At 32.7% G+C, this 12,908-nt stretch overlaps 1 protein-coding gene across 1 annotated transcript; it reads left to right on the top strand.

Annotated features, from left to right (window-relative positions):
• Window positions 1-59: 59 nt before the first annotated feature.
• On the top strand, window positions 60-9,312 carry LOC128165666 (uncharacterized). The gene is made up of 12 exons (XM_052830431.1): window positions 60-193; window positions 3,667-3,773; window positions 4,014-4,124; window positions 4,332-4,383; window positions 4,557-4,660; window positions 4,859-4,979; window positions 6,676-6,742; window positions 6,857-6,884; window positions 7,147-7,312; window positions 7,867-8,002; window positions 8,195-8,679; window positions 8,901-9,312. Exons 2-12 carry the CDS (start codon window positions 3,704-3,706, stop codon window positions 8,989-8,991), a joined length of 1,431 nt encoding a protein of 476 aa, XP_052686391.1. The 5' UTR covers window positions 60-193; window positions 3,667-3,703; the 3' UTR covers window positions 8,992-9,312.
• The last annotated feature ends 3,596 nt before the right edge of the window (window positions 9,313-12,908 follow it).

Raw genomic sequence — 12,908 nt, 5'->3', positions numbered from 1 at the left:
ATAAACAACATTTAATATGTAAGTGTTTCATAATAAAAATATTACAGATATTTTAATTTTTAGAAATCGGGCTCGGCATTAATAACACACCTCTAAGTAAAACAAAAGAGTTCCGTTACTTGTTCAATCATAACATTGGGAAAGCATGCCATTTTAATAGCCCTTGAAGATTACAGAAGGTTGAAGAAGAATGGTAATGTTAAATTTTTTATCTGAGCAATTGGTTTTATTTTTAAAAGATTTTTCAAAATAAAAATCCTCATTATTAAGTTGGCATATGAATAGATTATTGTATGTCTTGATTGCCTTAGGGTTGCAAGTTTTCATGTAAACTCTGTCCCAAGATATTTTGGATTCACGTTTGGCTTAATTGTTTGATATTTATAAATACCTCAGGATCCAAACGATGTTCATTCAAAAGTATGAAAAATTTCCAAGATTTCTCAGTCAAAACGCCCCTGTTAGCTTATCAGGTTTCAATACAATGCTAAAAAATGTGATGTCTACGGAGATTTTGCATTGCAGCAAGCCCGGATGATAACGTTGAAATATTGCGCGATGTTTTCCGAGTGTATTCCGAATGGAGAAAAAATGTAAACATTCCCCATTATAAATTTCCGTAAGGAATCTGTTTTCGTTCCTGTGAATTTTTCCGAGTGAAAGATGATAATGTATCAATGAAATAATCTTGGAAACTATCCCTTTCAACTATTTCAATTGCACTTCTTTCACAGGTAAGTGTATTTTTATTAAAAATCGTCCAAACGTGAATCCAAAATATCTTGGGACAGAGTATAGATTCTAGTCAGTATTACTTGATTAAGGAGATCATACACGTAAAGGAGTACAATCTTCACGGGTCAGACAAATCATTCTGACTGGATAGGTGAAGGAAACAGCTGTAGCTATATATTCTGATCAACTTTATTAGTTGATGCATAATTTAATGCACACAAAATATTTTGTACCAGAGACATATATAACAGAGATCAGCAACGCCACCATTAGCATGTTTTTTTTGTCGAAAAATGTTACGGGACCAACCTTACTTTGAGAACTACATTTTAGTAAAATGATCTTAAACAAGAAGTATTTTGTTTTTATGAAAAATGAAAATGGGCAAGCTAAAATGAAAATTGAACTTTATTTATTTTACAAAGATTGATAAACAAGTTCTACAACTTATATTGATATCTCTCGTTGGCACGGATGTTAGTGTGCGGGGGTCATTAGTGTGGGAAGAAGCCGGAGTACCCGGAGAGAACCCACGTGTCCAAGCGGGCGACTGCCGCACCCTATCATATACAACCATTGCCGAACAATGGATCGAACTCAAGTCGCAGCGGTGAAAAGCTATTGCATTGTCCAGTATGCTACTTTGACACCTAGGCCAGCTATTAAATGTTGGCAAAATCTTTGACGACGGGTAGCCAACTGCCACCTGAAACTCCTCTTTTATTAATGTTTATATTAAGACACCATCTTCGCTAGCCAAGGGTTTCCGATACACTATGCTTCTTATGAGAAGCGTAGTGTATCGGAAACCCTTGGCTAGCGAAGATGCTGTTATCTATGTCTCTGTTTATACTCAGTCCCATGAAAATGCTTTTTGCACTTTCCCAGATTATTAAGATCCGAAAATACATCAGAGTTCAAACAATATAGATTTAACAGTTCTCCTTTGAAATGTGTTCTCTTTTGAGAAGTGGACAGGCATAGACTAGATCCACTTCTCTTTGCAAGCCCTTATATTGTGATTCTAGAAAACATGTAAATGTTGGAACCAAAGACGGTTTACGCTTCGACCCATGTTTCAGCTTTAGTTTCCCTAAATTTTCATAACAGCTACTGGCCTGACCTATTATTTTTTTATTTTAAACATTAATGCGCACATATCATGATATATCACAAAACAAATAAACATGGGTCGAAATGTAAACTGTCTTCAGTTCCAACATTTACATGTTTTTCAGAATCAAAATATTTACCGTAATGTATCGTGTATAATATGCACTTGTGTATAATACGCACCCCCAAAGTTTACCAAAAAATGGCGAAAAAAACAGCAGGTCCTATGTATAACACGCACCAAAAAAATTGCAGAATGAACGGCCGTTATTCCCTCCAAAACTATCGATGTTTCATGTTAATTTTATAATCCATGGGCAATTTCTTTAATTTTGTGATCGGAACATTTCACAGCGATGAAAATCGACGGCTTCCACTTTTCCAAATAACTATCGATGTTTAATGATAATTTCATAACCCAAGTGCAATTACTGTAATTTCGTGATCAGAACATGGCCCAAGAGATATTAGAGTCAAAATTCTTACAATTTTACTTTAAAAAACGGCATGATTTACATGGACGGTATCAAATATCATTAGACACTTCGTAAAGAGTTTCTTATACAACAGCGGAGAAGTTGAAGAGAAGATCGAAAGGCAACGGAGCTTAGTGCTTAAAAGTAATAATGTTTGCAGGTATAAACCAAAACAACATCAAAAGAAATGATTTAATTGATTAATTATTGTCAAACTCTTTGATTGTTTTTAAATAAACATTGTAAAGAAACGTTGTATGTCGTTTATCGTCATCATCAAGTCGTACAAATGATCAATGTATTATTAACAGTGTCTATGTAAAGCAATAACGTTTAACTGCATAACTGGACCTGAAGTAATCAAGTTTAATAAAATCAGAATAATCGCTAATCTCCATGCACTTGAAAACACCCTGTGAAGTCTGACACAAGACAGGTGCATGCTTCTGACACCGGAAATTGTTAAACAAGCATTGACCACACTCCGAGTCAACAAGTGGCTGCTTATGTAATGGCGAATACACTGGTGATATTTAAACTCGTTTGATGCAAGAAATAGTGTTGAGAGAGGATAAATATTTCAATACATGGAAATAAAACTAAGAGTAAGGTATTTCTGATGCAGTAAAAAACACGCTATATCGGCAGTCACTACTCCTGTGGTATCAAGAATCACGGCTTGAAAAAATGGGGTAAAATTTTAGTCCTATGTACAACACGCACCCCCTACTTTTGATCAAATTTTGGCTGAAAATAAGTGCGTGTTATACACGCGACATTACGGCTATATGAAAATCTGAAGAAAATATGGAGTTATTAATATCATAAGAAATGAAACTAGAGAGAAAGAGGAATCAAAAGTTAGTGAGATGGGGATTGCTTTGGAATACTGGTACATGTATAGGGAACCAAATTCTCCTTCAGTTATTGTGAAATTAATATGAAAGCTAGCTATAGTTTGAAGTATTTACAATTTTATTTTTATTGAACTCCTAGTGGTCATGGAGAAGATACAATGGAGGAATTCCATTTTACAAAATTTAAGTAGAAAAAATCCTTCAATTTAAAAGAAAATATGATATATCTATATATATAATCAGTGAAAGTAAATAGATGCAGGATAGCTCAATGAATATTTAAATTCTAATCAAACTGTATATATATAACCCTGTTATCAGAGAGTCTGAGGGCTAACGTTGTTGGAGGGAAGGGGTCAGCTACTATGGTCAGTTAGAAATTACTCAGGTGAGCGATGTGGCTCATGGGCCTTTTGTTCATATTTTAAATTGAATAATGCAAGTTCTTGCATATAAATTTTTATTTGATTTCTTTTTTTATTAAGGTTGCTTGATCCTCCTTATCTTCGATTGAAATTTGATATGAAGAGGAAGAAGAAACTGCTACTTATTTGGCCAATTTTGTTGCTTTGTATTTTCAAAAGATGTCAAGGTAACCAATGTGCACATTAATAAATATCAATTTTCTATCTTATAATTTCAGTATTGCTCTTGACTTTATTGAATAGATTAATAGGCATTATAATTATGGCTACTCATTAACTTAGAGTAGTGTACATGTATTTATTCAAATTTTAGTACTTGTAGTTTATCAGTACTTATGTCATTCCTCTTGATGAACGTACTACAGGAGTTATTTCCTGGTGATATTGGAGAGTTGTCTGTATTACAGGGCTGTGTCCTACAGACATCAGCTGTGGATGGAAGTCTCAATGTCTTAATGGAAGCTGTCAGTGCTCCCCTGGATATACACTGCACTCCAACCAACAGGACTGCCAAAATGGTAATACAATGCATTGAAAGCAACACAGTTAATAGATATTACATCATATTGTTAAAATGCCACAAGTTTTCTATTTGATGTATAACCCATTTCCCCCCCAAAATCTATAGACAAGATTATCCTGATATCCTGAGGATAGCTTCTCAGAGAAAAAATATCATCTGTAAAATACAGTATTTTAACTTTTTGACTTTTGTCTGTTTTTAGTAAGTTGTTCACTTCAAGACTGCCTGGAGTGTGGTGCTAATGGATGTCGCAGGTACATGTAGTTCCCAAACAAAAGTCAGTCAATGTTAATGTCGCTCTGTTACAAGAGATAAAGTTTCATATTTTCTAAAAAAATTGTTATGTTTAAATGTGATTTCTGTCAATCTTGTTCCACAGAGTATCATCAAATGGAATGCATTTCAATTAAAATTGGTATAATTATAGGTGTACAAATTTTCTTGATGAAGAAACACTTAACTGTTTGGAGAAATGCAATGGACAAGCGCAGAAGTTGAAACTGCCCCATCTCCAGGGAAATATATGTAAAAGTAAGTAACTAATATACATTTGAAGTCTCTCTCATAAGTATTTAGTCTTAACTTTGCCTGGATCACATATGTTTATAGATGTAGATTACGTATGTTTAGTATCTTGAATTATGATTTTATTGCCAGATGATATAACTGTTCAAAACATCATAAATTTCCTTGGTTTATATGTTTTATCTATCAGAGGTTTCTTTTTAGGGTATGAAAATGACACTGCCAATATCAACATCATTATAGGAGTTGTAGCAGGTGTTTCAGCTGGAATTTTACTGTGTGTGATCGTAGGCATCATATTTTATTGTCATCTGAAAAGAACAAGGTATGTTGACATCATTTAATGATTTGTTGATCCTTGAATGGTTGTCATTCAACTTTTGCTCGTTTGGTTTTCTGTGTTTTGATTTGCATGTTGTTGTGTTAATCTAACCACTTACCAGGCTTGGGGTAATGCTAAATGTAATGGTAATGAATTGCAATGCATTACATGTTTTCAAAGTAATGCTAGTAATGTGTAATGCCTCAAAATTAGCATTACAAGTAATGCTAATGTAATGCATTACATTCCAAAATCTAGTGTAATGCTGGCATTACATGGCATTACTTTGCATTACTATGCATATTTATGCATGTTCACTTTAAAAAAAATGTGATGAATAAATGAATAGCTGAAAGTGAATTTGATTAAATTTATTTTTAAAGAAGAAAGAAATAATTCTAATTAAGAAAAAAATGTTTTAATTGTACATGTTTTATTAAAAAAGGTTTTTTAAAATTCATTTTTGAATTGTTTATATTACTAAAGATAACAGCACAATTTCATAATATTTTAAGAGTGTTGTTATTAAGAGTTTTTAATCATTAAAACAATTTACTCCAATTAGTTTGCACTTCAACAAGAAATGTGTCAACAACACACTATGCCCCCAGGATAATCTAAGTATCAAAACAATCTATTGTTATAAGAAGTGCTAAACACCCCAATCCCCTTCCCTTCGCAATGTCACAATAGAATAGGAGACAGACATGCACCTTTAAAAGCAAAATGAATGCACTGTCCATCCATGATGAAAATCAATATCACTTCCAATATTATAACCCATTTGAAAATAATCTTACTTATTTTCTCTCTCTTTCTCTCTGTCTCTTTCTCTCTCTCTCTCTCTTGTATATTAATTACACTGTATATTAGTTTGGACTGATAGAAAATACAAGATTTATGTATTTAATCTATTATTGCACTTAATATATCCTAAGATAAAGATCGTCAAACAGTATTTTCCAGCCCAAGCTTTGACTGCTCCTGCAAAACATTTATTTAGTATAGCCCGGAAGATGGATGCATTTAAAAGATGAACCCTTTGAAACTTCGATCATAAGTGCAACAGCAATCTATTGTCTTAAAGTTTCCTCCGTAAAAAGAAATACAATTAAAATATATTAAGAAATATAACTGGGAAAAATCATCTGTTTATAAATTAATAAAATTAAGTGTCCAAAATTATAAAGATTTGTGTAATCTGGGGATATATCTATATTTAGCTTTTAAAAACCGCAACATTATTTCATAAATTGTTTTTTGTTACGCATATTATCCTGTGTCTCTATTTCATATCTGATATTGTATCATGCCAAATGTCTATAAATATCATTTTACTTATGTAATATGTTGTTCATATTGCCACATTATGATTATATGAGCAAATATAGAATGACTCTTGTTTATTCACTGAATTTGAACCTGATACTGAGCATGAAGCTGTAGATATGTTAAAGAGTGTTGTATATTTGAAACATTTGCAAAAACTCTTTATTAGCTTTACTTAAAAAAAAAGTAATGGTAATGGTAATGCATTACTTTACTCATGTAATGGTAATGTAATGCATTACTTCAAGAAAATAAAGTAATGGTAATGGTAATTTAATGCCCAAATTCATGAAGTAATGGTAATGTAATGCATTACTTTACAACGTAATTCGCCCCAAGCCTGCCACTTACTTTTGTTTTGATTTTGTAGGAAAAAAATCAACTTGCATCAGAAACATTACAAGGCTGGAAACATGCAGGCAGGCACCCACACCACTGTAAGTTATCCTAATTATATTGCTGGATGACTCTGACATGTTGGTCGGGAGAGGGGGAATATAAATAAAATTTGATTACAGTATCTAAGCATACTCTTCTGATTATCTTTACAGATACCTCTATATGACAACAAAGGATTTGGTAAGGACTTGATTTGATATCTGTTAAATAATATGAAATGTTATTAAAAGATCTTTAGGGTACAGGTACACTAACAGTAAACTTGTGTCATAAGATGTACTGGTAATCTTTTTTCACTCTTACGTATATGCTCTTCATATGCTGAATATTATCACCATTTGAAAGTTTTGTATTATGATGGCATTATACTTATTATTGATGAGAGAGACTGGTGCACACACTGGATCTTTATACACCTGTGTATGCTTGCTTCACTTTGTAGAACCAGACTCAGACATGCTACAGAAGAGTGTGGTAGATAAGGAGGTGTACTTGACAGAGCTGGATAAGCTGAGACCCCAGGCCCCCTCCCTCCTGACCCTCCTCAATCACATCAGACAGAAGCTCAGAGCCATGGACCCCCAGGATGCCAGAGTTTCCACATACAAGTATGTGGACAGTAAAGCTACATGTAGATTCAAGGAAAAATTCACTCTGTTGTCAAAATGAATGAATTTATTTTAGGTTTTTCAATCATCAGTGTGCTAAATACTTCAAATGTTGATATCTTTCAACACTGTTGTCTGTTCATTCTTGATGAATCAAAATTAAAAAGAAATTCTTGTCATTTTACAAAGTTCAAGATTTTATGTACAGTCATTAAAGATGTAAAATAAGGAAGATTTGTTAATTTAATGGAAGATTTAAAAGTCAAGCCCATGTAAATCTGCTGTTCTCTATTTTCCCTCTTAGCCAAAATCATTAAAGATAAATATCACTTAATAGAAACAGTTGTTGGCTCATACACTTTTTCTGACAGGAAACCAAATTCTGTGATATGACCAAATAATTATTGTTTACAAAAGTTGTTGAAACTTGCTGTAGAGCAGATATTGTAAACATTAAAAAGATAAATATTTATTTTAATTTAATATTTTGATGGAAAAATTATTAAAATGCTAAGAAATGACTAATTCTACACTCTGTTATCTATTTATGATAGAGGAGTCATTCATCAGTTGTGTCGAGTGCTAGTATTGGTCCATAAGAAAGACCCTGGAGCCAGTATTCCATCTGATGCTCTTGGCCTTCTTGAGTGGGCTACTCAGATGCTGGAGGATCATCAGCTGGGAAATCAGGTACAGTAAATTTGTGAGATAAGCTCCATAGTTCTAATATTTTGATTAAAAAAAAAAGCTTTTAGTAAAAACAATTCTATTAGCTTAATTTTGTCTATCTGACATGTTTGTGCTCTAAATATTTCTTAACCATTACAATGGATGTACATGTACACTCATGTATGTTTTTTATGTTTTACCTTTTCTTCATAGGAGCAGAATGGATCAGGTGATTCTGCTGAGGCAGGTGAAAGCAAAATATCGTACATAGATGTTCCAGATAAACAACAGAACCATCAGTATGCAGTTCCCAATGTCACGCGGGCCGAGAGTGATAGCAATATCGCCTCTCATGCTAGCTACTACAGCAGTGCCCCAGTGCCAGTCGAATATCATAGCCACACATTGCCTTCTTACGCAAAAATTCGCAATTCTGTCTCAACTCTTCTTCCTGATAAAAATAGGACCAAGAAAGAAACTGTCCAAAAACTCACTCAAAATCCAATAAGCAGTTCTAAGAGTAATGATTCATCACTAGGTTACTTCAGAAACGGTCATTATTATGACCCTGGTCCCAATCCAGAAGTCTATGCCCCTGCCAGTTCTTACAGTGATCGAAGCACCAAGCTTCTGTCCACATTCCAGTCAGATCTTAGGAGAACACCGTCCATTTCTTCATCTGTGTCGTCTGCTGGAGGGTCAGTGTCTTCTCTATATTATAATCATTCATATTCATTCACTTGTGAAATTATTACCTACAGTTGTATTTGAAGTGCATTTGTATTACTTTCAAGCAAAACTGAAATCTTTTCCATTGAACCATACTCTTTTCTTTTCATGAAAAATAAAAATAGCAAATCTTCAGTGGTTAATGCTGGCTCATCTGATATTCTGTTTACATTCCTATTTTCCATTTTAGAGTGGCAAGAGATGATGCTGACGACGAGAGCGTTAATAACGATCCACTTCCTTTTGATCCGAAAGATGCCACGGAGCCAGTGGAAGTTTAAGTAATCCATTTCCAGAAAAGCAGCACACAAAAGTTTTATCGTCCCATTTCTTGAAATGGTCAGCCATTAAAGTACATGTAGGATAGTCAATGTGATCAGACATTAACATATCAAAGTGTGGGTGCTTTTTGGGGGTAAACTTTTTGCATTTTTTTTTTACAAGCAATAACATGGTATACATGTATTTTTCTCCTTTTCTACATTTTTAAAAATTCTTTTACTGATCCATTTATGTTTTTAAAATCAAGTTCCTATTTTAGACTTGAATTCTATGGGTATTTTTAAGTTTAACTTTGTTTTCAATATGGTTGTGTTGCATCTTTTTATACCCCCGCTCCAAAGGAGAGGGGGTATACTGTTTTACCCTTGTGTGTCTGTCTGTCTGTCCGTCTGTCTGTCTGTCTGTCTGTCTGTCTGTCTGTCTGTCCGTCTGTCTGTCCGTCCGTAACAAAAATTTCTGTCGCATTTATCTCAGCAACTATTTATCGCAGATGCCTGAAATTTTTACACAGTGTTTGTTAAGGCATGCCATATCGTGGGATATATTTTTGTACCAATTGGACGTCAACTTCCTGTTAAATGACGACTTTGCTTATTTTTTAACTAAAATTTTCAAACAAATTTTCGTCAAAGATTTCCCAGCAACTGTCTATCGCAGATGCTTGAAATTTTTACACAATATTTGTATAGGCATGCCATATCATGGGATATATTTTTGTACCAATCAGACGTCAACTTCCTGTTAAATGACGACTTTGTTTATTTTTAGCCAAAATTTTCAAACAAATTTCCGTCAAAGATTTCTCAGCAACTGTTTATCGCAGATGCTTGAAATTTTTACACAGTATTTGTATAAGCATGCTATATCGTGGGATGTATTTTTGTACCAATTGGACGTCAACTTCCTGTGTAATGAGTACTTTGTTTATTTTTAGCCAAAATTTTCAAACAAATTTCCGTCAAAGATTTCTCGGCAACTATTTATCGCAGATGCTTGAAATTTTAACACACTATTTGTTTTGGCATGCCATATTGTGGGATATATTTTTGTATCAATCGGACGTCAACTTCCTGTTAAATGAGTACTTTGTTTATTTTAGCCAAAATTTTCAAACCAATTTTCCTCAAAGATTTCTCAGCAGCTATTTAACGCAGATGCTTGAAATTTTAACACACTATTTGTTTAGGCATGCCATATTGTGGGATATATTTCTGTACCAATCGGATGCCAGCTTTCCGTTAAATGTCGACTTTGCTTATTTTGCATATTCACATCAGAGCGGGGGTATCACTAGTGAGCATTGGCTCACAGATATCTTGTTTTTTTATTTTTGTGGTGCCCTTTTGTATCCACAGCTGCCTTTCATCAGATCCCCCTTTTTATACCTTGTAAATGTACTTCATGGAAAGCAATATACATGTATGTTTAAACTGTTTACTAGATAATAGTTTATAATCCACTTGTTAAGTACATTATAGATCTGTTGTGACTAGATTTCTCTCCTTTTCTAGTTTGATAACACTCTAGTTTATTGTAAACAAAATATTCTGCAAGCTGATTTGTGTGTCTATTTAAAATGATATGGCTTATTTAGAAGTAATGTTACTCAGTTTTAATGGTTGTACAAATACTTACCAGTATTACAGAGAGATACAGAGTAGTTCTTATATTCAGAGTGAATGAATGGGAATGGAATCTCAGCTGTCAATGAATTACATAAGTTTATGGAGAGAAAGTACATGTATCAATAAATTTCAGTGGTAAAACAATGAGTAGTTTGCCTTGTGAAGTACAAGTAGGTCATTGGTTGAATCAGACACCTAAAGTTGTACATGTTTCTGGTGGAAAATATCCATCTTGATCAATCTGTCTTTTTTGTTTGCATTCTGTGATGCTTTTAGTCTTGAAGTTTGGGCCTATGACAGACTGCTCATATGTTTATTTTTTGTGGGAAATAGTTAATATTATTAAGTTCCTTTGAAATGAGTTCATTTCAGACTAGTATATAACAGTAAACATTTGTGTAAGCTTTGCTGTGGCTTTTAGTGTCAGCTTTTAGTGAAGTTTAATTTTACACACACAAAACAAGAACAAAAGAATACACCTGAGTTCATTGATATCTGATAACAGATTTTTTCCATCTCTTGAGTTGTTGAAAATTTATTCAGGGTAATCAAATTAAAAACTGTAATGTTTATGTAGTGTAATTTCTTCACCATTCATTTTCAATAAGGACAATCAGTCAGTGAATTTTTTACCTGGTATATATGTATTTTGTACTGTATAGTCTGTTTAGAAATCCCTCATACAGATTCAATCATTCATTATTTATTTGTGCAATGACATACACAGACATGCAGTTTTCTGTTTTAGAGTGAAAATTTATGCCATTCGAGTACATTGTATTATTTTTCTATCAAAATCAACTATAAATGAATTAGGTACACTTATTTTTTTTTTTACCACTGTAATACTCTGATTTTTTGGGGGGGGGGGGGGGGGGGTTCTTTCTGACTTTGTTTTCGCACAGAAGATCTGAAAAGACTTTGATGGTACACATATAATTATATTTACACTAGTCTACATCAGGCTTACAAGCACTGCAATATTTCACCTTCTATTCATTTGCATTATTATTTTGAATTGAAGGACTTAAAAGCAATTACATGTATTTGGTGCTTGAAATGCATTAGGGGTTTTTTTTAGTGTAGATTTTGAACGGAGGTGTTGATTTAGATGGAGATTAGCAACCGAAAGTTAACAGATGGGGATAGTTTGGAATTGTATCATGTGAGAGTCTAACAATATTACACTTATAATTATTTTGCATACTTACATGTATAACAAAGTGAATACAATGAGAGAGGTGTGCTGATGTATTTGTTTCTGGTAAAAATGTTTGATATTTTATAATATTTTTATATGGTTGTAAAAATTGTGATAAAAACATTATATTTATGGGTTTATTTGGGTTACATGTTTATATATACATGTAATTTAATTACTGTACTTGTATCTCACTGTAAACATTTCATTGACTATTTTATAAGTGTATCCATAATTGTAAGAAAAATTGTGATATTTACATTTTAGTTTTAAATACATGGTATCTTAAGAAAACTCAAATATATCTGTTTTTAAATACTAATTAATATTTAATAATTTATAATATTTTATACAGGTATATTATATCACAATTGTTTGTTTTGACTATATAAACTGCTTTGCTTTTGTCATACAATATATTATTTCCCTTTTTAAATAAGAATCTATGTAAAAGAAAATTTTCAAGTAGAATTCAGTTTTGATTAATGCAATGCAATATAGTAAGACTTAATAGGTATAAAAAACAAAACTTTTTCATGAAAACTATCATGGATCATACAAATTATCTTAGATCCTATACATGCTCATAGACTGCTGTATTTCCTTGATTTTGTATTCATTTCTGAGGTACACCAACCTTTCACATTGACTTAATGGTGTCATTGGTGTGAACTTGTATCTCTACTTTAGGTTAGATAAATTTGACATTGATCTGCTAGTCAGTGTAGCAAAATCAAATGTTGTATTGTAAGCTAAATGGCATTCACATGTAAATCTGTCTCTAAAATTTTCATTTTAAACATCATATCTGTGTCTAACTTTTAAAAGGGAAACAACTCTATTCTTGCTAAGAAGCTAATCTTTATTCATTAAATTAATGTGCATGCCAATTATTAAGTTTGAATAAATTATATTTATATTAACACTTACAAGTGTTATGTATCTCTCTTAAAATTTTCTTGGATAAAATGGGGCAAACAATTATCTTTTATCGCTAGACAAACATTGAGTGGTGCAGTTCAGGGACAGGTCAAACTTTCAAAAGTAATTGATTAAATTACAATTAGAACCATTTTAATAAGAGCTTGGA

This window comes from Crassostrea angulata, chromosome 10, assembly GCF_025612915.1.
Source record: "Crassostrea angulata isolate pt1a10 chromosome 10, ASM2561291v2, whole genome shotgun sequence".
In the NCBI taxonomy this organism is placed as follows: Eukaryota; Metazoa; Mollusca; class Bivalvia; order Ostreida; family Ostreidae; genus Magallana; species Magallana angulata.
The sequence above is the reverse complement of the archived record's forward strand: the minus strand, read 5'-3'. Positions and strand labels throughout refer to the sequence as shown.